This window comes from Vulpes vulpes, unplaced genomic scaffold, assembly GCF_048418805.1.
Source record: "Vulpes vulpes isolate BD-2025 unplaced genomic scaffold, VulVul3 u000000899, whole genome shotgun sequence".
Taxonomy (NCBI): domain Eukaryota; kingdom Metazoa; phylum Chordata; class Mammalia; order Carnivora; family Canidae; genus Vulpes; species Vulpes vulpes.
Genome location: NW_027325780.1, coordinates 4,744,881 through 4,771,808, shown reverse-complemented (window position 1 = coordinate 4,771,808; position 26,928 = coordinate 4,744,881). Strand labels below are relative to the sequence as shown.

At 37.6% G+C, this 26,928-nt stretch overlaps 2 protein-coding genes and 1 long non-coding RNA gene across 53 annotated transcripts in view; 1 reads left to right on the top strand and 2 right to left on the bottom strand.

Moving 5' to 3' along the window:
• Positions 1-2,362, bottom strand: part of CDKL2 (cyclin dependent kinase like 2) — a 42,481-nt gene extending 40,119 nt beyond the window's left edge. For 5 of the 8 annotated variants that reach the window (XM_072745459.1, XM_072745461.1, XM_072745460.1 and 2 more), the window contains exon 1: positions 1,849-2,341. The gene's annotated coding sequence lies outside the window, so the exon portion shown is untranslated. Of the gene's footprint in view, positions 1-1,848 lie in introns of all 8 variants that reach the window. The other 3 variants (XM_025992977.2, XM_025992981.2, XM_072745462.1) reach the window with 3 other exon arrangements.
• A 74-nt stretch (positions 2,363-2,436) lies between these two features.
• LOC140597313 (uncharacterized) lies at positions 2,437-26,711 on the top strand. The gene is made up of 3 exons (XR_011999186.1): positions 2,437-2,502; positions 5,669-5,756; positions 26,590-26,711. It is a non-coding gene; the product is annotated as an uncharacterized lncRNA (long non-coding RNA).
• G3BP2 (G3BP stress granule assembly factor 2) overlaps positions 14,602-26,928 on the bottom strand; it is an 86,342-nt gene continuing 74,015 nt past the window's right edge. For 26 of the 44 annotated variants that reach the window (XM_072745465.1, XM_072745475.1, XM_072745467.1 and 23 more), the window contains 7 exons: positions 26,284-26,386; positions 25,591-25,771; positions 24,515-24,613; positions 19,928-20,030; positions 18,602-18,730; positions 17,941-18,059; positions 14,602-17,523 (listed from right to left, as the gene is read on the bottom strand). In XM_072745465.1, the coding sequence (XP_072601566.1) occupies positions 17,251-17,523; positions 17,941-18,059; positions 18,602-18,730; positions 19,928-20,030; positions 24,515-24,613; positions 25,591-25,771; positions 26,284-26,386 (1,007 nt within the window). In that variant the 3' untranslated portion in view covers positions 14,602-17,250. The remainder of the gene's footprint in view (positions 17,524-17,940; positions 18,060-18,601; positions 18,731-19,927; positions 20,031-24,514; positions 24,614-25,590; positions 25,772-26,283; positions 26,387-26,928) is intronic. The other 18 variants (XM_072745492.1, XM_072745505.1, XM_072745503.1 and 15 more) reach the window with 1 other exon arrangement.

Sequence of the window (26,928 nt, the reverse complement as noted above, 5' to 3'; positions counted from 1 at the left end):
CTGCTTTGAGCTCAGGGCGTGATCCTGGAGTTCAGGGATCAAGTTCCACATCAGGCTTCCCACAGGGAGCCTGCTTCTCCCTCTGCTTGTGTTTTTGCCTCTCTCTCGGTGTCTCTCATGAATACATAAATAAAATCTTAAAAACAATACAAACAAACAAAACCAACTCCATGTGGCATGTGGGTAGCTGAGTCAGTTAAGCATCTGCCTTTGCTTTGGGTCATGATCCCAGAGTCCTGGGATTGAGTCCCACATTGGGCTCCCTGCTCAGCAGAGAGCCTGCTGCTCTCTCTATCTCTGCTGCTCCCCCTGCTTGAGCTCTCTCTCTCTCTCTCTTTCTCTGTCAAACAAATAAATAAAATCCTAAAAAAAAAAAAAAAAAAAAAAAAGGCCAGGGAAGGCTGGGTGCCTCAGCCGTTGAGCATCTGCCTTCAGCTCAGGGAGTGATCCTGGGATCCCACATCTGGCTCTTCGCAGAGAGCCTGCTTCTCCCTCTAACTAGGTCTCTGCCTCTGTGCGTGTGTGTCTTTTGTGAATAAATAAATAAAATCTTAAAAAAAAAGGCTAATAAACAACTCCAAAGTTAAATTTACTTAATTCTGATTTTGAAATTAAATTCCAGAAGCAAAGAATAAAAAATATTTATCCTAATCCCAATATGGTTCTAAAAGTTTTGGGAGAAAAAATAATCTTTCAGTAACTATATATTCAAATGATGATTCAAAGCTGATTTTTTTAACCTAAAAATATAAAAATACTCATTCATAAAACATAGAAAGTCATCTGTCCATTAATTGTGTCCTTATGGCAATCTAAAACTAATTTACCCAGATTGTGAATTGTGATGTTTTATTTGCTTCCCTATTAGTACACTGATAACAAAGACAAAACAAATATGCTTTTTGTTCTAGCAAACTGATAATCCAGTGTGTATACATTTTCATCAGTTTACCTTAATAATTTAGGGTTTTATTATATATATATACATATATATATATATATATATACATATATATATATGCATAGATATACATGGAAGATCAGAATTTTTTTTTTTTTTTGGAAGATCAGAATTATTTCATATTTTACCACTAGCTTTGATAGTAGGTTCTATAAACTGTTTACAGAGCAGTGTCCACAATGTTAACTTTGCACATATTTGACATATTAACTTCCATTTGACATTGTTAACTATTTTAAATAAAACGTTTGAAAAAGAAATTCTCGATGTAATTCTATCTTGGCTTTCCTGAACTTTTTTCCCCTTTTATTAAGACAGCATATTTTATTAAGGACTAGACTTTAGGTTTACCGTGCCAAGAACAAAAATAGCTGGACTCTATAACCTGGATCGTTTTTAAACATTTTGCAGTTGGTGTCCTCAATATTTGAAAATGCAAAATGAACAAAACTTAAGCATGTCTAAGATATTCTGAAGCATATCTAACAAGCTAACATTAAGCAAGTTGGCCACTCCCAGCTTATTCTGGAAACCAACTACACGTTCAGTCACTACATCGAACACGCCTGTTTTTTCAAGCGGCACTGCCCACAAATACCTTAGAAGTATCACAGCTTAAAAAGCCACTGGTTTCCTGAAACAGTTGCTCATAAACTACGATCTTTCATGCCTTCTACTCCTGTGTGTAAGGGTAATAAAACCTAAAAAAATGCCTTGCCAATTGGCAAGGCGGTATTTCTGGACGTGTGCCAGGTAAGCATATGGTTCTAATACCAACAATCATATAATAAAAATAATGCTAATACCGTATTTTGTTAAAGACAAACATTGAAATCTATCACAGATCAAAGAACGAAATAATAAAAGCTTTTTAAAAATATACTTACTGTTTCTTTAAAAACCTTTCACATCGAGAGACCCAAAGATCGTCAACTTGGAAACAAATTCGAGGTGAAATGCATGTGTCTCGCAGGTGTAGAAAATGCTGACTAGCAAACTAGCGATTCCAGAGCGGTGTGGTTTCTGGTGTGGTCACAGTCGCGGGTCCCGGGCGAAGCAGGCAGGGAGGCAGGTTGGCCTCCGCCCGCCGCAGGCTCACACTCGGGACCGCGGGCCGCATGCTGCAGTCGCCTAGGCAACGACCTCACTCGGCCCCAGTCGTGGGTAAGTCCCCGGAGATCCAGCCCAGGTCGGAACGCGTCCGCGGCAGGCACCAACACGCCTGTTAAGGCCAAGGCCTGTAAAGAAAGAGCTGGGTGCGAGGGCACCTGCCCCCGGCTCGCAAGGTGCCCAGTCCCCGGGGCCCGCGAACCTGCGCGGCTCCAGCAAGCGAGGGGCGGAGGCGTCGGCCCGCGAGCGGCGAGGGGGCGGGCCTCCCCCGGCCCCGCCCAGGGGCGCCCCGCCTCCTGTTCTGATTGGCCGGCCCTGTCGTCACGAGCTACGATTGGCTCAGCGCCAACCACGCCCCCTCCGCCTGGGGCTTGGCCCACGTTCCGTCGCCTCGGCGCAGACGCCGCGCCCTCGCGTGCTTCGGTTCTCAAGTAGGAGCGCCCCTTTCTGCCTTTGCTGGGAGATTTCTTGCAGCTGAGGGCAACAGGCGATTCCCGGGCTCGTGGAGAGGCTAAAGGGGGGGGGGGGGGTTCGTGGGATTGGGAGAAAACAAAAGAGGGAGACAGGCGCCGAGGGCGACGGAGCGGCCCTCACAGCTTCCCGGCCGCGGCGCGGGCCCCCAGGACGGGTCCGGACGCTCTGGCCCCGGAGGCCGGGGGGTTCCGGCCGGACCCCAGTTCGGCGCCTCCCCTCGGCCAGGACGGTGGGGCCTAGCTGAGCCAGGGAGGCGAGGCGAGGCGAAAGTGGGCGGGTGACAACGCAAGTGACATTGGGAGGGACCTTGGGGAGGACAGCCTGGGCACTGACCTCGAGAGACACACTTTGGAGGTCACGGAAGAGGGAGGAGAAACGTAATAAGAGAAGGGCTAGGGCGGCTGGGGAGCTCGAAGACATGTGCTACGGGGCGTGTGACAGCCAAATAGGGCGCAATTGGGACTGAGACGTGTAAGGCACAGACCACGCCTAAGGCTAGATCCGTTGACCAGGCTCTGAGACTGGTAGGTCAGGACGGCGCACAACCCTGGGTCACGTAAGAAACAGGGTTTCCCTCATCTCTAAGTAGTTTGAGATTCAGGCCTTCCCCCTGCAGTGAGAGGCCTTAAGCGCTCTGTTATTTTCACATTAAACCAGGAAGACTGTGGGTGCCTGGCTGGCTCAGTGTCTTGATCTCAGGCGGGGTCTGAGTCGGAGCCCCTCCCTGGATGTAGAGATTACATAAATAAATCTTAAAAGAGAAAATCATGAAGACCGTATGGTTTGTAATCATATTTGGTCTCTAGAACACCTTGATCCAGTTAAGACAGTGTCCTGGAACAGCCAATATTAAGATACCAATTCCTTCTTACAATTTATCAATTCCTTCCAACATTTACTAAGATAAATGTTCTGATTTATAAAGCATCTTCTGTGAGTTTGGTTAGCACGAATTAATCTTCCAGTGCTTGATCACCTTGGTCAAGCTGCTTAAAATCTAGTTCCTGAACCTGCAATCATGAGGAGCAGACCTAGGACCTGGGTCTAAGAATACGATTCTTAGGTCAATTCAAGATGTCTTAATGTAGCAATTAACTCTATTCCTGGCTTTGACCAAGTTGGAGGGAACCATGCCCCATTTTGTTACCTCCATAGGCTATAACAAAAGCTGATGACTTTTTTTATATGATGGGCAGACCCCCTCTTTTTATAAAGTGGCAAATCTAGGTTTGTTACGACTGAAGCTTGAGAACAAGAATACAAAAAAATTTTTACTTTTCCAACTTTACAGATATATTCAACAATGTAAACATTTAAGGGTCAAGGTCCCCTCCAGGCAAGAGTCCCTGAAGCTTAAATAACCTGTTTATTTAAGGAAACCAAAAAGGATAAAGACTAAAAATACTAGATTTGGTAAAGACAATGCTTGAGAAGACAGTTTCAAAATACTGAGTTTGAAAGCCAACTGTGAAGGAAACATAGGGTATTCAACAATTATATATCCTGGGTAAAAAAAAAAAAAAAAAAAAAAAAAAAAGCTATCTACATGTTTGCTGTAGTGGAGGTAGCATTAGGTAGAAGCAGGGTTGGGTTATTGCTTATTTTTCATTTTCAACTAGGAAATCTTCGTAGGGAAAAAGAATGGAGAGAAGCTTTAGAGTCAAGAAAAGAATAATGAAAATCCCAGGACAGGTCGTAAGGAGAAGGTGATAAAGTATGAGAAGGCATTAGCCTTGGAGAGGCTTAGAGAGAAAAGAAAAACAACTGAGAAAAGTGTAGGACAGATGCATTAGCTGGCCTAGATCTTCTCAGCAAAAGAACTTCATTTTTGCTGAAAAAGGTAATGGTGAGATTGAGGCTCAAGTATTTGAGAGCAGAAATACCTTGAAAAAGGTAGTTACAAAGAAGTCATTTTGATATGAAAATAATACAAAATAGTAAAATGTGCCCACTTGAGCCTGGACACCATGAATTTACAGTGAAACCAACTGACTGTTTTATAGGACTTGGCATCCCCAGGGGCAAGAATGGAGAAAATTGGGGCGCACACAAGCCAACTCTTAGAGAATTGGTACTGCAAGGAGAAATAAACAAAGGTGTTAAGAAATCAAGTATGATAGATGGTAGAAGAACCATCTTCTTCAGTCAGAAGAACATGGGACTATGGATCTAAGATCATTAGTTCAAGCTTTTTTAGGAGCTTACTTAAAATAACAAAAGAAAAAAATCAGTATTATGGAGAAAGAACCACTGAAATGGCTCGCCATTGGTTCCAGCTAGATAGGACAAATTTTGACAAAATTTAGCAAATAAACTGAAAATGCAGAGGCACTGAAGGAGTGGAGGTCACAGAGGCATGAAGTTTAATGGGAGTGAAATAGGAGAAAAAGTGACTGTTTAAGCAGTTGGTGAGTTTAAGACCTTGAAGTTGGCACAAGATGATGATTGGTCCTTTTTTTTTTTTTTTTAAGATTTTATTTATTCATGAGAGAAACAGAGAGAGAGAGAGGCAGAGACACAGGCAGAAGCAGGCTCCATATGCAGGAAGCCTGACATGGGACTCGATCCCAGGTCTCCTGGATCAGGCCCTGGGCTGACGGCAGCACTAAACCGCTGAGCCACCCAGGCTGCCCTGATGATTGGTTCTAAAGGACGGAATGTTTGGCTGTTCCTTTGGGTGGCTGGAGATCAGTGAAGTATGTCATTGGAATTGAGTTCAATTCCTGAGGTCACAGTATGAAGAGTGACAAACTTTGAAAAATTGTAACATGAACTACTCAAGTGGAACAATAAAGGGAAAGGTTGAGAGGGATATTTTAGTCACTAAATAAAGTGAAAGTAATCTAAAAATCTAAAAGAAAGCAGTGTGGGAGTACGTGAGATTGGCAACAATAGAGGAAAGCTGGAGATGATGGCAAAGAAACAAAGGTTAAAAGAGACTCAGGACCAAATGACCCAGCAATTCCATTCCTAGGTATACACCCAAGAAAAATGAAACCATATGTTCACACAAAAACTTTTACACAAATGTTTACAGCAGCATTCTTTTATTTTTATATTTATATGTTATATAATAATTGATATATATAAATATATTTATATTTATATTTTTTATATTTATAGCAGCAACAGCCAAAAAGTGAAACTCAAATGTCCATCAACTGATGAATGGATATACCATGGTATACCCATACAATGGAATAAAAAAGAAGTAAGTATTGATACATGCTATGACATGGATAAATCTGGAAAACATTATGCTAAGTGAAAGAAGCCTGACACACAGAAACAGAAATTAGGGCAGCCCGGGTGGCTCAGCGGTTTAGCCCTGCCTTCGGCCCAGGTTGTGATCCTGGAGACCCGGGAGGGGTCAGGCTACCTGCATGGAGCCTGCTTCTCTCTCTGCCTGTGTCTCTGCCTCTCTCTCTCTCTCTGTCTCTCATGAATAAATAAATAAAATCTTTTAACAAAAAAAAAAAAAAAAGAAAGAAACAGAAATTAGTAGTTACCAAAAACTGAGGGGGAGATGGGAATGAGAAGGGATTACTGTGGGTATATATTTCTTTCTAGGGGGGTGAAAATGTTCTGGAATTAGACAGTGGTCATGGTTATACAGCCTTGCGAATATACTAAAAACCACTGATCTGTACACTTTTTTTTTTTTTAAAGATTTTATTTATTCATGAGAGACAGAGAGACAGAAAGAGAGAGGTAGAGGGAGAAGCAGGCTTCATGCAGGGAGCCCGATGCGGGACTTGATCTGGGGACTCCAGGATCACGCCCTGGGCCGAAGGCAGGTGCTAAACCACTGAGCCACCCAGGGATCCTGATCTGTACACTTTAAAAGGGTGGGTTTCATGTATGTAAATTATATCTCAATGTAAAAATAGATTACAGGATAAGAAATATATGGCCTTCCCAGAAACTTTTCAATAAATTTACTACATATTTTAACTTAGAGTAGCCTAAATATCTTCCTCACATTAGTGATTATTATGTTTCTACTCTTGGCAACAATATTCTCTACACATTTTGACATCCCAAAACAATGTGCTTGGGCCAGTTTCTTGCCAAACAAGCAAGCAAAAAATACCTCCCACTTAGGTCCTATGAAATACTGATTTATCATAGGTTTTTGACATCACTTCAAATGAGTTACTGAGTGAACAGAAGGGCCATGAATTTTCAGACTACAAAAAGTAGTCTTTATTTTCAATATATTATAGAGCATGCAGCTATGAATACATCCCACTATTCTATTCAGGAAAATGGACTGATTTATTTTGATCTGGTACTTTGATGGAAAGACACTTGCCATAGAAGAGAGAATTCTGTTCTCAACCTAGTAGTTCATTCAATGACCTCATTACTACATATTAAAGTGACTGACAGGTTTGAAAACCTAGAGTACAATACACCACTTACTTTACCAATTTCAACATACGTCTATACCATAACAGTGTGAACCTGGAAATCCTTTCTTCAAATGTTAAAAATACATTTTATTTGCATGGTAACATGCCTCTTGCAAAAATTCTTCCCTGACATTCCATCTCCCTCTAGCCTCTGCCCTATTCTTTTGTTAATCTTTATAACAAAACTACAGAAAAAGTCTATTCGTTTCTTCCAGTTGTCTCTTGGGCTTTCATCCTTATCACATCACTGAAATAGTTTTTCCCAAAAGTCACTATGGCCTATATCCTACCAAGGCCATCTGTAGCAGAGATTACTAACTACTCACAATAAGCTGGTTCCTTTTTCCTGTATGTATGGCTTGTTTATTTGCTGCAGTTTTCATTGAGGTTGGGATCATGTGACTTAATTCAAGCCAATGGAATATGAGATAGCTACCATTCCCAGTCCAGGCCCATAAAAATCTCCATACAAGATCCTCCATATTCCTTTTCTCTTTCACCTGGCTATAATGAAGATGACTACAGCATTATCTTGAAGCCACACACGTGTTAAAGTTGGTAGAGCCTTCATTCATCTGTATTCCTAAATGACTAAGTAGGGGGCCACTGGCCTCTTCACTACCACTCTCTTAGTTTTTATATGAGGGGTAAAAAACCTAGTTTGTGCCTTTAGATATTTTGGGGCCTATTTATTATAGCAGATAGCCCAACTTAATTAATTCACTACCTTATTTGACCTCTCAAGCAGCATTTGACACAACTGTCTATTCTTTGCTTTTGACATAAACTCTTGAAACTTCGCTTTCTATGACACCAGTACTTGCCGTATTTTGTCTCCTTGTTTCCTTTGCAGGCTTCTCCTGTACCAGAACTCTGAATTTTAAGAGTACCTGAGGGCTCAGTCCTCAGCCTTTTTGTTTCTGTACACTCACTTCCTAGGTGATCTCATCTCATCCAATAGCTACAAATACCTATACTGGCCACTTACAGCACTGAGCTCTCCTCCGAATTCCAAAATCAAACCACCTGACATTTCTGCCTGGCTATACAATTGGCATATGAAACTTAACATGGTTAAAAGAGAAGTGTTGATTTTTCCCTTCACAATCTACTCCTGCTCCTTCAGTATCTCAATAAAGTACAGCTTTCCACCCAGGTTCCATCAAAATCCCAGGGATCATCCTTGAACATTATCTTTCCCCTCGCATTCAAATCCAATCCTAAGTCTTGTAGGTTTTATCTCCATAATATATCTTATTAGCTGACCATTTATCACCATCTTCACAACTGCAGCCTTAATCTAAGCCACCATTACCTGACATCCCTTCCTGACAGGCTCCACACTGATTCAGACCATATCACCTTCCTGTTCAAATTCCTACAATCCCAGTACAAGGGTAAAATCCAAACTACAAGCCCACCCACAACTTTCTCTCTTGATATCAGCCATTAGGGCTCTGCTGGCCTTATTGTTCTCGAGTACACCAAGCTTCCAAACACAGTCTGTGCAGTTTGTTCTTCCTTCTATTTGGAATGTCTCCTACCAGATCTTATCAATGTTGCTTTCTCCTTATTTTGGACCTCAAATGCACCTCTTCAAGAGGGCTTTCATCACCACCCTCAGTAATGATTATGGAACAGCCCATCTCCTGTCACTATTACATTCTCCACTAGTTCTACCCTCCTATGAACCATGTGATCTTGGAAAAGTAGCTAACCCCCAGGCCTGCATTAACTCTTCTGCAAAATAAACAGTACACTTACTCACAGGATTACTGTTAGGACAAAATTAGTTATACATGCCCAGGACTTACCAGGACTGAAATTACTTATTTCATGTTTGTTGCCATCCTCCCTCAAAAAATACAAGTTTCCAGAGAGTAAGCTGTACCTACTGTTACTAACCAGCAATAGTTAGGATGATTTCTGGCACATACCAAGATTCCAATAAATAGTCACTGACTGCAGTGTAAATCCTTCTCACTCCTGTCACACATTTGTTACTTAAGTGCCGGCTTTGAAACATCACTCTAAGTCATTTCTGGCAAGTCATCATGCCAGATGACAAATTTTCTCTTACATGTTTTCTAAGTCCCTATCCTCATCACCAATATGCAAGAATTTTGCCCTACAAGTTTTAGTTTACCTCTTTAAAAAAAATTAAACTTAACAGGGTTACCAAATTTAAAAATATATGTAAAGTGATGGACCCTCAAAAATCATTCCTTTATCTCAGCTCGGAGACTGTAGTATTTGACAGCTACTTGATTTCTCAATGACTTTTAAAAAAAATTTTTTTTATTTATTTATGATAGTCACACACACACACACACACACAGAGAGAGAGAGAGAGAGAGGCAGAGACACAGGCAGAGGGAGAAGCAGGCTCGATGCACCGGGAGCCCAACGTGGGATTCAATCCCAGGTCTCCAGGATCGCGCCCTGGGCCAAAGGCAGGCACCAAACCGCTGCGCCACCCAGGGATCCCGACTTTTTTTTTTTTCAAATAAACTCTACCCTTACTGTTGGGCTCAAACTCAAGATCCAGAATTCAAGTCACACACTCTACTGGCTGAGCTAGTCAGGCACCCCTGAAGCTATTTCAGTTCTGTTCCAATTCTCTTCTCTGCTTCATTATGTAATGCTGTGCTTTCTGAATGTAGTTCCTGATTAAGGGATCCTTAATTTTAGGATCCAGCTAATGCTGGAGGCTGTGATTTTACAATCTTCTAAAATAACACCAGGATAAAAATGCACTGTTTACATTTCTGATATTTAAAACCCATTTTCTAAAATTAAATAAATCATCCTTTAAAGCAGATTGACACTTTTGGCTAATGCAATATTTCAGATCATGTCATACTAGAGTAAATGCAATATCCTTTCTGAGCTTCAGTCTCCTTGGCTGTAAAATAGACAACTACACTTAGCTTAGCCTAAATATTAAATCAATTGTAAAGCTATCAGAAGGGTGACTCAATTTATCTTCAAATATTACAGAAAACTCATTTAGAAATAAAAATGAATGTAAAGATATTTTACTGGTTGCACAATTTTAAAACAGAAGTGCCTGCTTTTTTCATGATATCTTTATGCTATCCAGAACTCATTCATTTTCAATGTCTTTCCTCAAAACACCTCCTGAATTCAGGTGCCAAAACATAAGCTATTTCTTTTCCTCAGATGTAAGTCTTGAATTACAAGTTTATCAGTTTTCCTGCTTCCATTTTTGTCCTCCTACGATCTATTCTTTTTTTTTTTTAATTTTATTTATTTATTCATGAGACACAGAGAGAGAGAGAGAGAGAGAGGCAGAGACACAGGCAGAGGGAAAAGAAGGCTCCCTGCAGAGAGCCTGATGCAGGACTTGATCCCAGGACCCCGGGATCACAACCTCAGCCAAAGGCAGATGCTCAACCATTAGAGCCACTCAGGCGTGTATTCTTGTGAAGGCATTATTCTATCTTTCCCATGCTTAATTTTCTTCAACGGCTTCCTGTAGCACTTAGAAATTCAAGTAAATTCCTTACCCTGGTTGAGGTGATCTAGTCTGACTCCTATCCCACCTTTTGACTTCATTTTACCTATCCCAGCCTCTTCTTGCCATGTTTTTCCAGTTTTATAGGCCTTCCACTAGCTGATCCCTCTGGCTGCAGTGCCCAAATGGTTGACTGGGGAACACCATCCTAAAGTTGCCACACAGTGGCTATGTTATCTTAATGTTTTGCAGTACATTTACAACTATACTTCTCCATTATCAATAAGCTCAGGGAACTTATTCACTCCGTTTTTTTTTTCCTTTTAAAAATATTTTATTTACTCATGAGAGACAGAGAGAGAGAGAGAGAGAGAGAGAGAGAGAGAGAAGCAGTCCCTATGCAGGGAGCCCGATGTGGGACTTGATCCTGGGACTCCAGGATCACACCCTGGGCTGAAGGCAGGAGCCAAACCGCTGAGCCACCCAGGGATCCCCTTCACTCCTAAAGTTCTATTCATGTAACTTTAATATCAAGAACAGTGCCTGGCACGCAGAGGTGGCTCACTCTACACTTAACAGTGTTAAATGGCTTGTCATGAAAACAATAGTGTAATAGTATAGGGGTACCTGGGTGGCACGGTTGACTAAGCGTCTGCCTTCAGCTCAAGTCACGATCTCAGGGCCCTGGGTTCCAGCCCCATGTAGGGCTCCCTGCTCAGTGAGGAGCCTGCTTCTCCCCTTCCCTGCCATTCCCCCTGCTTGTGCTTGCTGTCAAATAAATGAAGTCTTAGAAAAAAAAATAGTGTAATAAAAAAATGGTATAATAGTACAGAGGAAAATACATACTCATACTCATGCCAAAGTATCTACAGGGCTATCTACATTTTAAGACTATGGGAATTCTTTCTTTTGGATTATCTGTATTATCTGTAATGTGCACAGCATGTTTAATTGCTGTAAATATACATAAAATTGACCATTTCAGAAACTGAAATGAAATAAAAAGCCATAAGCCAAAATTTTACACAATTCTAGACAGGCTGATCTTTTCAGGTCCAGTTTCATATCAAAATCCAAGGTTTCAGTAGCACTCCTGCCTCCTCACCCAGAAAGCCTGTTTTCCCTTTGTGTTGCACATACCATTTTATTTCTCCAATTATACAATAAGAAACTTGGAGTTCTTCTGATACCACCCATTCCCCACCAAGCCCTGGCCATTTTACCAAAGTCTTTCAAATTCTTTAGATTCTAACACTCCAGTAGGAGCTAATACCACCACTCTAGTATCATAGCTCTTGACTGAAATACTGGCAGTATCCATTTACCTGATTTACTCAATTTGTCACAGAACTCTTTCAATTTGTTTACTATGTGGCTAGAGACACTTCAAAATAGGATTACCTGCCCTCACTTACAATCTTCAACTTCCCATTGCTCTTGGGATGAAGACCAAACTCCTTAAGGCCAACAAGGCCCTTTATGGTCTGCCCCCTAGCCACCTTTTTAAATATGCACCTGTGTACTTCTTACAGCCTGAGAAATGGATAGGGAGACAAAATTCTGAGAACCGAGGAGACTTCAAATATTTCTAGATTAAATAGGTCAGAAAAATGGGATGTTCATTCAGTATTAGAGAGCCAGGTATGCATAAATCACAGAAAACACGTCATTTTGGACTTCTGAACTCTGAATTTCCTAGGATTTCAAAGAGGTCTGTGGCAAAACATTTTAAAAATGTGTTTGGGAGGCATCCAGGTGGCTCAGCCGATTAAGCATCGACTTTTTGATTTTGGCTCAGGTTATGATCTCAGGGTCCTAGGATGGAGCTCCGAGCTCAGCAAGGAAATCTGCTTCCTCCTTTCTCCCTCTGCTCCTGGTCTCTCCCTTCTCAAATAATCTTTAAAAATACTTGGAAGACAGGATAGGACGACAGCAGAAATGCAATGTAGTAAAAAATACTAACAGGTTAACACTTGCAGAGGACCCACTACACTGTTTTAGGTGCTTCATAGATTAAGACACTGAGCATCCTCTCAATCACCCACCTTACAAATAAGGAAACAGAGGCACCAAACAAGAACAACCTCTGAATGATAGAGGTGCCATTTTAGCCAAAGCCCTCCTGACCATTTTACTATATGGAAGTAAAGTTGTTCCCAGCTTAAATGAAACCACTTAGAGAAAGTTTGTCAGGAAAGAGACTGAGGACAGAAGGGACTGGGCGCAGCGGTGGTTGACATGTGCAGAGTTGTGAGGTGGTAAGACCCAGTAAACAAGAGCAGTTAAAAGAATATTAAGTCACAAAAGTGAAAGAAAGCATTTGAACACTTAGCCAGCTTTATCAAATTCTTAGAAGGGAAAAAAATCTCAGATCAAGGATGAAGAGGTCAATGTGGCAATAGAAACATAGTAATCTGTGAATGTTTAATTCTGATCTGCATTTATAGCATTTTGCTCAGTATTTATTTGGTAATGCTAAAAACACTTTCCTATTCTGAAGCATGTCAAACATAAGATGTGCATACAGATTTGGAGACTGCAGTCTCTATTTGTCAAAAAAAACCTCCAGAAACTTCATTACTTAGGAATTATCTAGCTTAATGACATTAAATGATTTTAAATAATTACTCTTTATCTGAACCTACTGAGATCACAAAAGGGAGATTTCTTTCATGATGTAATACTGTTCATTTATCCCGTAACTTTAAATAATTTAGAACTCTGGCATCAAACTAATCAAAATAGTCTACTACTAAATAATTAAAGTCTTATGGAACACAGAATAAAAAAGGGGGAAACATAGGGTCTTTAGTCTTCCACAGTTAAAATATAAATTATGATGAGCAAGTTATCCTAACTTAAAGGAAAAATATGAACATCTATCCATTAAATTCTTTCACTTGCCACAGAAATCACGTAACAGAAATGAAGCATCTTGTGTGACTAAAGTTTTCAAGTATTTCATTTCACATAAGTCTCCTGGACCAAATGATTATTGAAAACCAAATCTGAAGCAGCAAATTTAGTGTAGCATATACACTTTATCCCTCCTAAAAAATGTTTTTCCCCTTGTCATAAAGTTAGGTAAATTATTACAATTAAAATTGAAAGTGAGGGGCAGCCCGGGTGGCTCAGCGGTTTAGCGCCACATTCAGTCCAGGTCTTGATCCTGGAGACCAGGGATCGAGTCCCACACGTCGGGCTCCCTGCATGGAGCCTGCTTCTCCTTCTGCCTGTGTCTCTGCCATTCTCTGTGTGTCTCTCATGAATAAATAAAATCTTTAAAAAAAGAAATTGAAAGTGAGGGCAGCCCGGGTGGCTCGGCAGTTTAGCGCTGCCTTCTGCCCAGGGCCTGATCCTGTGGACCTGGGACGAGTCCCAGGTCGGGCTCCCTGAATGGGGCCTGCTTCTCCCTCTGCCTGTGTCTGCCTCTGTGTTTCTCATGAATAAATGAATAAAATCTTTAAAAAAAAAAATTGAAAATGAATTTACTATACACTTATAAAAACCTTAAGTCTTACTTCCTTGACAGTATGGAAATAATGATTATTCGGGCTTCTCTCCAATACAAACTTGTGAAGACTGATTCAAGGAATCCTCATGAACAGTGTTACAAATACATCAGCAGGAAAAAATCATTCATAACCATCCCTTTTAACAAGTCTCAAGTTCTAAAATCATATATGCATTAGGACCTAATTTTTCATTTGAAATACTTAGTCACATTTGCAAGTATGTATTTTCCATTTAATATTCTTTTAGAGCTTGACAATTTGTTCCAATTTCTGAATTGAGTCATGCCTATAACTTCAGATGTCCTTCTGAGATAAGAGGTACCAATCCTTTAGAAAGCTTAAGTTTTGGTTTTCCTCTAAACGTTTAATAAGTAGTCTAATTTTGATCATTCTCACCTTCTTTATACTTATTCTCTTCTGCTATTCTTTAACGTGTATACCAGTTACCTAAGTGAACTGGGATACATCTCTAATCATGTTCAGTCGTACTTAAATATTTGTTTTTACTTTTTTAGAAATCAAATTTCACAAACAAGCAGCCATTGGTTTTAGAACAACTCCTTATTTTTACTTAGGTTGTATGAAATGCAATTGGGAAAAAATACTTTGGAACACAAACCTACAGATTAAATTAGGGACATAGATAAATGCTGCAGACATCAGTAGTTTATTGTTTAAGTCCAAACACATTCAAAATGGAAACTCAAAGAATACTTTTCCACCCGAAACAATTAAACTAGATTCTACTAGCATATAATGCTTAACACATTACAGCAATAAAGATGGTAATCCATTGTCTTCTATACCTACTAAAGCCAAGATGGTAAAGCCAATTTGGTTGCAATAGTGTCATAAGGATAGAATATTACCATCACAAAGAAAAAAAAAAGCAAATAACAGTAATGGTCAATGAATAGTTTTACTCTGGTTCACTGAAAAGGGGACAAAATGTTAAAAGTCCACAGTACTGCAGGTGAACAATCACCATGTAAACTTCTCCATGTGATGTTTTAATGTTTTATTCATGGTATGTAGAGACTGAAGCTGAATGGCTCTTTAATTTTCTATTACACTTAACATTTTTCATTACTTTTTTTGCCAGAACACAGTTTTCATGGGTGGCAGGGCAATATCCTAGATTGGAAATTATATATATATTTAAAACGGGAAGGAAAGAAAAGAGTAGAGGAAAAATATACTATAAAACAAAACAAAACACTGACAATAAACCACTTATTTAAAAGTAGTTTGAATAAAGGCTTCAAAACTCAAAAGTAATTTTCTGGTAAGAACTTCAAGTACTATACATCAGAAAGTGTAAAAGTGTTCCAACAGGAAAAAAAAATCTTTAAGCCCCCCAAAATGGAAACTATGAGAAATCTGTGTTCCCAAAATATATGCAATAGTGCAAGACTTTTCCCCAAACATGGAAGACCTCATTCAAGGGAGAAAAGGACAGATTTAATTTCACTATATTGCCCAGTACATGAAAAACAAAATATGTGCATCATTTGCTAGTTTACTAAATAAATAGCAAACAGTTTTATAATTCAGAACCAGTTTGCTACTATGTCAAGTGCATTTTTAAATTTGTTTTTACTAAGAATGGAGAAGTCTTCCATGCTAACAAGCAGCTTTAAGTGGTCACACTTAATTTACCTCACTCCTAGCCTGAAACATCAGAAACTGTTATGTACCCGAATGCTCCAAGCATAAAATTGGATATCCTTCGCCATACTTGCGGTTTACTGGAACTTGCAATAAAGACAGACAATAATCCAGCAGCTACAAACTTTGCTCACAGAATTTAGAGATCCATGTAAAAATAAAAGATGTCGTCCCAGACTTAAATTCAGAGCCACTCGGGTGCTGACATCAGTTCAAGAATTGTGCAAAATGAATGACAGTTCCCTGCCCCCCAAATAGAAAATGCAAACACTTAGGAGATGCTGTTCTTTTCTCTGAAAATTGCAGTATCCTCACTTCAGGTTTACTTGCCATTTATGGAATCTGACTGCTTTCAAAATGTCATAAAAAATGTACGAGTTGATTGGCTTTTCCGAGCACCTCTCAAGTGATACACTTCAACGTTCACATTCATGCTAAAAGTCAGTAAGAGACTTACTCAAATAACTGACTTCCTCCTTCCCTCTCCCTCCCAAACACACAAGACTCCCTCCCACAGAGAACACAAAGCTGTTAACTGAAGAACAAGGTAAATAATATGCTAGTCAATTTTACTGATTTTAAAGATACTGCAATTTTTTATACACTTCAATGATTTTTCAACATTTTGCAGCTGTTTGACTTTGCAGCACAGCAATTCATACACTAAACTGTACAAAATTACCAGCAAGACTGGAATGATGTATTAATAGAAGGCACCATCATGCTTATTACATTACCAGAGAACAAAAATACAGTAAAGACAATTTTCACTGTACATAGCTTAAAGAAAGGAAAAAGGGAGGAGTGTGTTGAGCAGCCAGCCATCCCTGTACTGAAGAGGGGCAGGTAGAAAAATCTTAGATATGGAGCTACTAAATCTGGTCTAATACTCAAGACCATAGCATTTGAAGTTCTGATTTCTGTTATTTAGAGTTCATGACTAAATGATTCCCTTCTGGAATATACTTGTAGTCTTAAGGTTTATGTGTACACACGCTGGTCACTGCAAGCAGATAAAATGCCCTCATCATTTCACAAACTATTCTCTACTGGAAAAAAAGATGAAAGATTTTTCCCCCTGTTGCCTCCTGTTGCAGATGCCAATGTTAATGAGTTCAGGAGTACCCATTAGTGCATTTTGATGAGTGCATAACAAGTTTCTGTTGGGTTGTATTTTGGGAGAGAGCCAAGAAAAAAATGCAAGATTCTCCAATTGCACAAATTGCACTATTTGTGTTTCCAACATTAACAGGTAGAAACAATAACACTTAAACAAAATGTGCAGCAGAGGATTTTTTTTTTTTTTTTGACTCAAAGGACCTGAATTCAGTTGGGCATGTCCTTTTAAGTTCATTTTGTTGTAGACAGTTTAAGATATGGTCATTTCTCAGTCCTTAATTCTCCAAGTCTAGGTTTATAAATTAACAATGTGAATCCTGTTGTGAAATTGGGGAAATAATGTCCACCTCAATTTAACTCATAACCAAAAGATGCTTTTCACATCAAAGAAATGATCAAAAAGGCTGTGTCACATTCCAAAGCCAAAAAAAAAAAAAAAAAAAAAATTTAACAAGAATGCAAACACGATGAATAATGTACCACTGCCAAGACTCTGTAAACAGTGGAGCTTCAACGACGCTGTCCTGTGAAGCGGCCTTCCATTTGCCCGGTTCCTCTACCAGAGCCAAGTTTCTGTGCCATGCCACCTCTCGGAGGAGGTCCTCTTCCATCCCGGTCGCGCATCATTCCACCACCTACTATGCCACGTGGACCACCAGGACCTCGATCATTGCGCCTAATATCCCTGCGATCATCACCACCACCTCTGGTTTCTCGCTCTCTTGCAGCTCTTGTTTTTTTCTCTTCCACATTTAAGCGTACTTCCCCTCGAAACATAATTGGCTTTAAAAGGAGAGAAAAAGATTTACGTGGGCAGGTTAGACAGCAACTGTCATGTATTCCCTTATCTACCAAAGTAAGAAAATCCTGACAAAAAACTTCTAGGAAATTTAATAGGTAATCTAGTCCAACCTTCTTCACCAGAGCAAACAGTGCAATTTAAAATAATCCATTCCACAAATTGGACTGTTATTAAGTAATTGTGTGGTAAAACTTAAAAAAAACAACAAAAAAAAAAACACCACACCTCACACTTTAGAATGACTAACAAATCTTTATTTTCTGCATATTTTCTAATGCACTAGTTTTAGCTTTACTATTAAGGAAAAATCTTCTATCGCTTTAAAATGCATCAAATTAGCATTACATACAATAGGAATAAAAAAGTCTTAAATTATGTATGCCTTTTCAATCACTTACTTTTGCAATTAAGATTCTCTGAACTGGTTCAGAGTCATCAAAAACCACAAAACCAAAGTTTGGAAGCTTTCCCCCAACACCCTTGGTATTGATGCGAAGTTCCACAACGTTTCCAAAACCTGTGAAAATATATATTACACCAATGGTTATTTTAATAGAATACTTTGTAGCCTTAATTATTGGGGTGAAATAACTTTAATCTACTCGAACTATTTCAAAACAAATGTTGCAAACTGCTACATCCAGTGACAACTAAGGTACATTCACTCATACAAGTCATTTGCATAAAGATGCCAGTGACTAGCCTGACCCTTGTTTTGTTACCCTCAATTAGTCCTCTCAAAAGGAGTTTCCTGCATGGTTTTACAAAAATGATATCTTCTATTTCTGACTTATATTTGCCAAAAGAATCCTACTCCCAAACATAAGACTGAATCAGCTAATTCTTCTAACTTCTACAACTAGGTCAGTCAACACTAAGTACAGCATGGGGAAACATCTAATATAATCTTCTACCTCTTTCTGATCAATTAAAGTGATTGGTACATGGAGATACACACAGTTTATAGAGATATAAATTTTTTTAAAGTTCTAATTACATTATGAAAAAAGCTTTATTCTCCCCACTTAATTTTCTAATAAAGCAAAATAAACTACTCACTCATGAAGAACTCTTTCAGTTCATTTTCATCAATATCATGTGGCAAGTTACCAACAAAAAGTTGATGACTGTCTGGATAGCGAATTATCCTACGGTTGTCAGATTCATTCTGTTCAAGATCTCCTCTGCCTGAGAAAAGGAATAGGACAGATTAAAGTTTATAATGTCAAAACAACTAAGCTCAAAGCAATGAATAAACAATAGATATTCCTGTTTTAGTTTAATAAGATAGTGACTCCTTGAACAGAGGTGGAAGTGCCTATTAATTAGTAGGTTAGTTAGAAAACAACATGACACTAAGTGTAAAGTAAGGGTATTGACTAGATTGCTAAATGCCTTCTTCTAAGATCTACTGATCTGATTATATGAAAGTCCAACATTAGTACAAATATTCCTCCTTAACCAAACTCTTGCCATCACCCAGGAACCAAACAAATTTCAGATAGTAAGATCTGTCCTAAATATTTGTTTAGTATTTTGAAGTTTGCAAATTAATCCTTGGTTGTATGAAATTATAGCCAAATCAGTAAATAGTAATAACATCTCATTTAGATATCCTGTATATATATTAATATGCTCAAATTTATATAAATTTTATTTGATCCTCCCAATAACACAAAGAACACAGTGAGGCATGTAAGAAAGGCATCACACAAGAAAAATTCGGGTAATAACTAAATGGCATAAGAGAAGCTCATAATTAAGGGTCTCACTCAAGATCATAAACTCAAGGAGTGGCAAAGCTAGGACAAATCCCAGTTCCCATGACTTCTGGTTTAGGAACACATCACTTTATTTTACTTTGTGGGAAAAATTACATAGGCTATTGATGGGTACTATATCTCCCACCTCCTCCCAAAAGCAATCTAAACATACTTATAGAATTCAAATAGAGGTGCTACATATATTAGCTAACAATGGAAACAAGTCAAAAATCATGGCAACTTACTTAATACCTAAGACAATCAAAATAAGAAGAATCAGGGTGTGCTTATTGTTTATCTGTGAAGAGATAAGAGTGCTAAGTAAGAGAGTAGGTTATTGGCAGCTCGGTTTTGAATTCTTAAAACCAGTGACAATAACCAAATAAAATCTGTCTCAAAATTTTTACACCTTCAAAATATAGGTCTCCATCGCACATCAACTAATCCTCCCCTAAAAGTTAGTTTTCTGCCCCAGACTGTACTTTAGCAAGCTACTTAAATCTTTTAAGAAATTTGGTACTCAAAGAAACTGTATATAAAACACATTATAGTTATTTTAAGTTCAGTATTTTCCAACTTTCCAAGTACTAAATGGGAAAGGTCACAGAGGGGGCTGACTCACCTGGTCTTGGTCCTCTAGGAGGGAAACCAGGTCGTTCTCTAGGTCGTTGTTCACGCACACGAGGTGGCTGAGACTGAACTTCTGGTTTAGCTTCAACTCTTGGCTAAAATACAAGGGAAAAAACACATTATAAAGAAACTCATTCCACAGGAGACAAAACAACTAAAGCAACCACCAGCGAGTCACCAGCAGACATAATGATATTTTTAAGTTTAGAGTAATTTTAACATAGTGTCCTATGTATATGAAGAATAAATTTTTATAAAGATATTCTGTACCAATCTAGGACTGTAGGGTAGGTTTGTTTTCTCATTCAAGGATATATAACTCAAAATAAGCTGCTTTTTACAACCACATTTTTTCAATAAATTTACATCCACATTGAGACAGCGTTAAAGATACAGCTACAAAAAAAAAAAATCACAAAAATGCAAGATGAGCCACTCCATGTAAATACATATGCAAAATAAACAGCCATCTTTATTTTAGACAAAATTACAACATATACTTCCTAATTATCTATCTGCCCTTCAAATAGAGGTGCTTAGAGCCAATAACTTCTAAACCCCGTACCATAAATCTTAAAAATCAGTGGACAGTTCAAAATGTACAATTTAGCTTACTCTAGCAACTAAAAAATACCTTTAAATTAAAATTAAATAATTAAGACAGAAACATGTATAAAACACCTCAGAATCAAGGAGTCCTTTAGCTCCCTATTGTTCTTCCTCACGGGAAAAGTAGGCAATTATTTAAGGACTGATTCCAACAACTTTAACTGCACCTTGGGCCGGCAGCAAGCAGGGAGTAATAGGACATTTTAAGATGATTTCCAAAACTTTCTGCTCAGGCTGAATTACACACATATAATTGACTATTTTAAGACAAAATCTGCATCTGCTATTACCTTTTCCTTATTAATACAGTAACATTTTCAATATTCCCATACTCTTTGGCCATCTATTGCCCAAATATTTATGGTCCAAGGAAGAGACAAAAATACATGCACTTTCAAAAAATGCTGAAAACACTCAGCAGGATATGAAGAAAATGTTCTCAGTCAGAACACTAGTGATTTCAGCCCTGTTTTTATGACTGATTATCTCTGAGGACATCAGTCCAGCCAGTGTCTCAAGCTCTTCCATCATTTATATATCTGGAATACCATTACTTACAAGGACAAATTTTGATATAAAGAGTTATGTTTCTTTCAAAAATGACAATTTGCTGTAAATGATCTCACCCACTGTAATCAGAAGGCATATTAATTCCTAACCTAGCAGTTTTTACCAGATGTCTACCTCTTTCCAAGTTGTTTTTTTCCACAAAGATTTCCCATTTCCCTCAACATCAAGTTGCTCTCCATGTTCTAGAACTTAGCTAGTTAAAAAAAAAAAAAAAAAAAAAAAAAAAAAAAAAAAAAAACTTAGCTAGTTAAAAAATTATTTTTTTAACTCTCACCAGTTTTCTCAATTATATATTTAGTCCTTATAAAGACTATATCTTATTCATTTCTACACCACCACCAAACAAAGCACAGTGATGTTAGGCACAGATTTTTGTTAACTTTTGGTTCATTTAAAGTTATTTTTTCTTTTTTTAAAGATTTTATTTATTTATTCATGAGAGACAGAGAGAGGCAGAGACACAAGTCAAGGGAGAAGCAGGCTCCCTACAAGGTGCCTGATGTGGGACTCGATCCCAGATCCCAGAATCATGCTCTGGGCCAAAGGCAGATATCCAACCACTGAGCCACCTAGGCATCCCGGTTCATTTAAAATTAAATTACATTTTTAGTTCATTAATACGTAGGCAAATGTTCTATGCCTGACAAGGGATCCTATGTTATAACCCCGAGACCACTGCTATCTGTATTTGAACGCTATAGGATAATTTGACCTGAAATGTGATGCCTGAAAAAGGCAGTTATTTACAAACTTCACTAAAGGGGCCTAAAAGCACCAACTTACTTCAGTATGAACATAAAACAGAATTAAAAAATAGATGCACCCTAACAAAACTTGATGAAGTTAGTGTTTAAGAAATTAATAAAAATAGCAAATGTACCTTTTAATCTAAAAATTTCAGAAAAACCTCAGGCTCACTGAATCCAAATATTATCAAATAACTTAAGAGGTGTCCTCACTGACCTAATTTAAACTTTTTTTCAAAACTGATTACCAAAACAAAAACAACTCCAAGTAGCAATATAGAAAAGTTCATTATCCTTTAAGCATTTAAAATTAAAAATGAACTTAAATAATTTCCAATGTCTTTTAAATAATTCATAGTGAGATTTAGCAACCTTTCAGAAGATACTGGATGATGCCGATACAAAAAAAAAAAAAAAAGAGAGAGAGAGAGAGAGACCAAAGACCTAACAATATTCAATAACTGATTAATTGGTCAACCTAGCCAGCTGTGCATCTGCAATTCTTCAGACTCAATTTCATGATTAAAACTATATATTCCAACAAGATAAAATGGCTAACATACCACATACTACACTTTAGGGCCTTAAAAATTAATTCCATGCAACCAGAAAGTGTTCAGGTGACAAATTCCACAAAAGAAAGTCAAACAGAATATAAAATAAAAATGGAACCATCAAATAAAACCAATAACAGCAGATAAAACCACAACCAATAAATCCTTCAACTGAACATGAACTACATATATTAGTCAATTTCCAGACAAAACTTTTTCAACCAAGAAATTAACTTACCTACTTCTAAATTAATTCCTATGAAATACCTTAAAATTAAGTTTAATTCTCCTTTTATTAAACTATGCCAAAAGTGTTAATGAAATGGTATAGCCCACCAAAATAATAAAAATGAGGCATTTATTAAATCAAGTGGAATAATCATGAATTCATTCAAAATACAGCCTAAAAAGATCAGAAAGTTTTTAAAATTTTATTTATTTAGGTGATCTCTACACCCAACGTGGCACTTGAACTCACAACCCCAAGATCAAGAATTGGATGCTTTACCAACTGAGCCAGCGAGGAGCCCAAGAAAGTTCTTTTATAGTTTCAACTGTACACGTTTATATATCTTTAATAAGGGGATGGGTTGGAAAATACAATCTAGTCTCCTACAATTAAAAAAATAAGTTACTTCAAAATTTAAAAAAATGTTTCCCCTGGGCAAAAGAAAGGCTCTAATATAATTTAGATGTCTTAAATACAATACTTTTCTTCTCTGATGTAAATGGAGATAGATTCCCCTCCAAAGGACTAAAGAAACCTCTAGATTTACATGAGTCACAAAGGGACTCTGGTGTCTAACTGCATAAATTCAAAGCCCAGTCCTATGTTATTTATACACAGCTGTCTGACCTTAGGTTGAGGCCTCAATTTACTCATCTGTGAAACAGGAACAGTAACCACACTCACAGGGTGACTGTGAGGATGAGATGAGAATGAATATAAAGTGCTTTGTATAATGCCTGGCACATACTAAAGGCATAATAAGCATTAGCTATTTTAACTAGCAGTAAGTTTAAGATAAATGTAGCCAACAATCAAAAGATGAAGTAATAATCCAAAGGATTCCAAATGCAAATCTCATAAGAAATCAAGCGTTTCAAAAGAAAATTCAGAAGTCACTCATGAGGTTTTCAGATGAGCTGACAAGCACAACCAATACTTAACAAATTAATTTTCTTCACTAAGACAAAATTCTGGTTTGTGATTTGACATTATTCAACATTTCCTGAATATGTTAACTGAAAAAAGGTTATCTTGAGGCCACGTATTCTATTATGTAGCTATGAGTACCAACGCCATAAAAACTGTCTAGTGATTACTACTTTTTTGAAACCTCAATGTTTCACTGTTAAGAGCATGTAAGAGGCATACACAAATAATTGTATGCGTATAAGCATTTTATTTTTTTGCGTATAAGCATTTTAAATATAAATTTTCTAGTAGAATAAAGTCTGACTCAAAATGTAGGAAAAAAAAAAAAGAACTGAATACCTTTTAACTGTACTATAAATTTAATTAGAATTTAGTTAATTCTAAACTACACCTAGTAAACACATCAGGTAGCCAGTGTGTTATTTTCAATGTTTTTGGAAGCTCTGAAATGGGTAAGATGACAAACAGATGAAAAGCAGAATACTGGAATGATCAGTTAAGTGAACACTACAGTCATAAGTTGGTACAGGCTTCAATTAAACAGAGTGAACCACTTACAGACTGAGAGCTTAGGCAGTTTTTTAAAGTTCTCTATTTTTTTAAAACAGTGATTGCCATACTACTTTGTGCCTTTCCAAATTTCTTCCCTAGAATATTTTTGCTAAATAAATTTTAGAACTTTAAAAGGAACATATTTTTTTTGTTATTTTAAGAAGCCTTTTAAATGACTCTATCAGTAAAACCAACTTAATGTGTATTTCACACCCAAACCCAAAATGATGATAGAGATTTGGCATTTAAAGTGGGTGCACTGACATTTAATACAATTTTTTTGTATATTTAATCCATAATTTGATTGACTCATTTAAAGAAGTATAAAAAAAGATAAGCAATTGGCAATGTAACAAGGATACAATCCAATGTGTTCACAGATTGGTTACCTGTGAGACTGGTGCTTTAACATGGGGTGGAATTCCAGAGGAAGAAACAGTACCACTAGGAGGCAGGTTTTTACTGGTCACTGAAGCCCAGGAGAAAGCCTGCAGGAAATGCAACAAACCTAGACTACTAATCATGGAAAACCACCAACATTCCTATAGGGAAACTTCCAAATATATATTTTCTTTTCATTTCTAAACTATTGTTCTATATTGGAGGACTCCTCAAAGGAAAGGCACACACACACATGCCAGTCTATGTGCCAGCTTTCAAAATCTCATTTTTCAAGATTATTTGTTTTGTCTGAACTACTATATAAATCCACAAGCAAGTTCCTATATACTCTAAGGAGATGATCAATGGCAAACAAAACCACTAACTACACATGCTAGAAAAATAAGAACCTAATAGAACCAATTTCTTTCCCCTTTTGGGGGAAGGTAAGGTGTGTGATGGTGTTGAGGGGAAGGATAGGAAAGAAGAGTACTCACTGGAACTTTAACAGACATTCACAAATTAAACAAGGAATCTCCTCTCACTACCCATATATATTTTAAACTACTTTACAGAAAGATAAAGATGTTTTAGGTAGGCTTAAATGATACACTATGGGTGTCACGTATCTTTCCAAGACAGTTTAATAGGTGTAGTAAGGAAATTGCTCCCATTTTAACCAGAAATAACATGTATCTCTTCTTTTAATAGCCCAACTCGTTTAAGTTGGGCAACTTCATGACTCCAGTTGCATCCGTGCATAGAGGACTTATACAGAATGGAAGAGCAACTCTCAGCTTTATACATGGACTCAAATAATTTCATGTAAGAGACTAAATAAACACTGCATACAGACAAGGATCAATCATAAGTTTCACTCTCAGGGGTATTTTGGGGGGTTGCGGGGCATGAATACAAAGAAATTCCCTCAGGATTACAAAAACCCCACAGCTCCCATAAACATTAAAAAGCACAGTTTACTATATTAAACCATTTAACATAAGAGAACAAAGGTCATGCTTCATCAATGGCACCAAATGTGAAAGTGTGCTGTTATAGGCCTAAAGACTTCCTTTGATCTAACCTTTGGTGGTTCCTGTGGCAGAGAAACAGGTTCTGCAGGAGGAGGAGAAGTAGACTTCTCCTCTAACTCTTCTAAGTTCTTCTCCTCTACTTGTGGCTTTAGTTCTTCAGTCTTTGTTTCAGAGTCTGGCTCAGGTTCAGGTTCATGAGAGGATTCTTCCAAAGGCTCCTCTATGCCATTCCTAAAATAAAATATTTTGTTCATTTTTCAGTATGAGTGAAATGGTCAGTTGTAATAAAACAATGTAATATTTCTCTAATCTAATGGCCATAACTGGTAATAAGCTGTTTTGAAGCAGAAGTCCAATAAGAAGGCAGAAGGGAATAATAGTCTTAAGCAGCATTTCTTTAACCCTGCCATTTTAAAATGGGATTGTTAAATTACTAAAAATATTTACTTGAATACTAACTATAAATAAACCTCGTATTTATAAAAATGAAATGCTCTGCGTATTCCTAACTATTCTTATCAGTAAGTAAACACTGTTTTGGGCAAAACCATATTCAATTTGTTATGTAAATAAAACAACTCTTTCCAAAATTTCTTACATATATATATATATATTAAGTACTCAAATACTGGTCTGATACCTTTATCAAAAATTTACTTCTAATAGTAATTCCAGTAACAAAAACCACCTTGCAACTACATTATAGTTTAGACCAAATCTGGCCTTGCAAACACTATTCTTACGCCACGGGGTGAGCTTCATAGTAACCACTATCAGCATTTTCTTGCACAGGTTCTGGAGATGGTTGCCTTTCTTCTTGTTCCTCTTCTACCTCATCTTCTGATTCTGACAATACATAACACACATTTCTTTTTCAAGAGGCTCAACAATTTCATATGCATACTTTTAATGTTTAAGTGGTAAGTTTTAAAAATTGACCTATTTCTCACTAAGGTGTTCAAATGCAGCATTCTCTGTTCTCTTAACAATTAAAGAGCAAGCAAGATGAAGTTTGGTATTTACTCCATTTTTATTATTTTTTTATGTAGGTTCTACACCCAACGTGGAGCCCAACACAGAGTCAAACTCATGATCCTGAGATCATGACCTGAGCCAAGATCAAGAGTCGACACTTAACTGACTGAGCCACCCAGGTGTCCCTATTTTTAAAAAAATATCTAGTAATTAGAAAAGGGCAGGAAATAAATGATATTAAACCATAACTCAGTTTCCTATGTCCTATCTATTCAATAGTATAATAAAACCAAATATATATATATAGTAAATAATTATGATATAGCCAAAAAATTGACAGTTAAGAAAGATATATTAAGTGGAAAAAAGCAAGCTTTGAACCACCACAATTCCATTTTTACAAAAATATATAT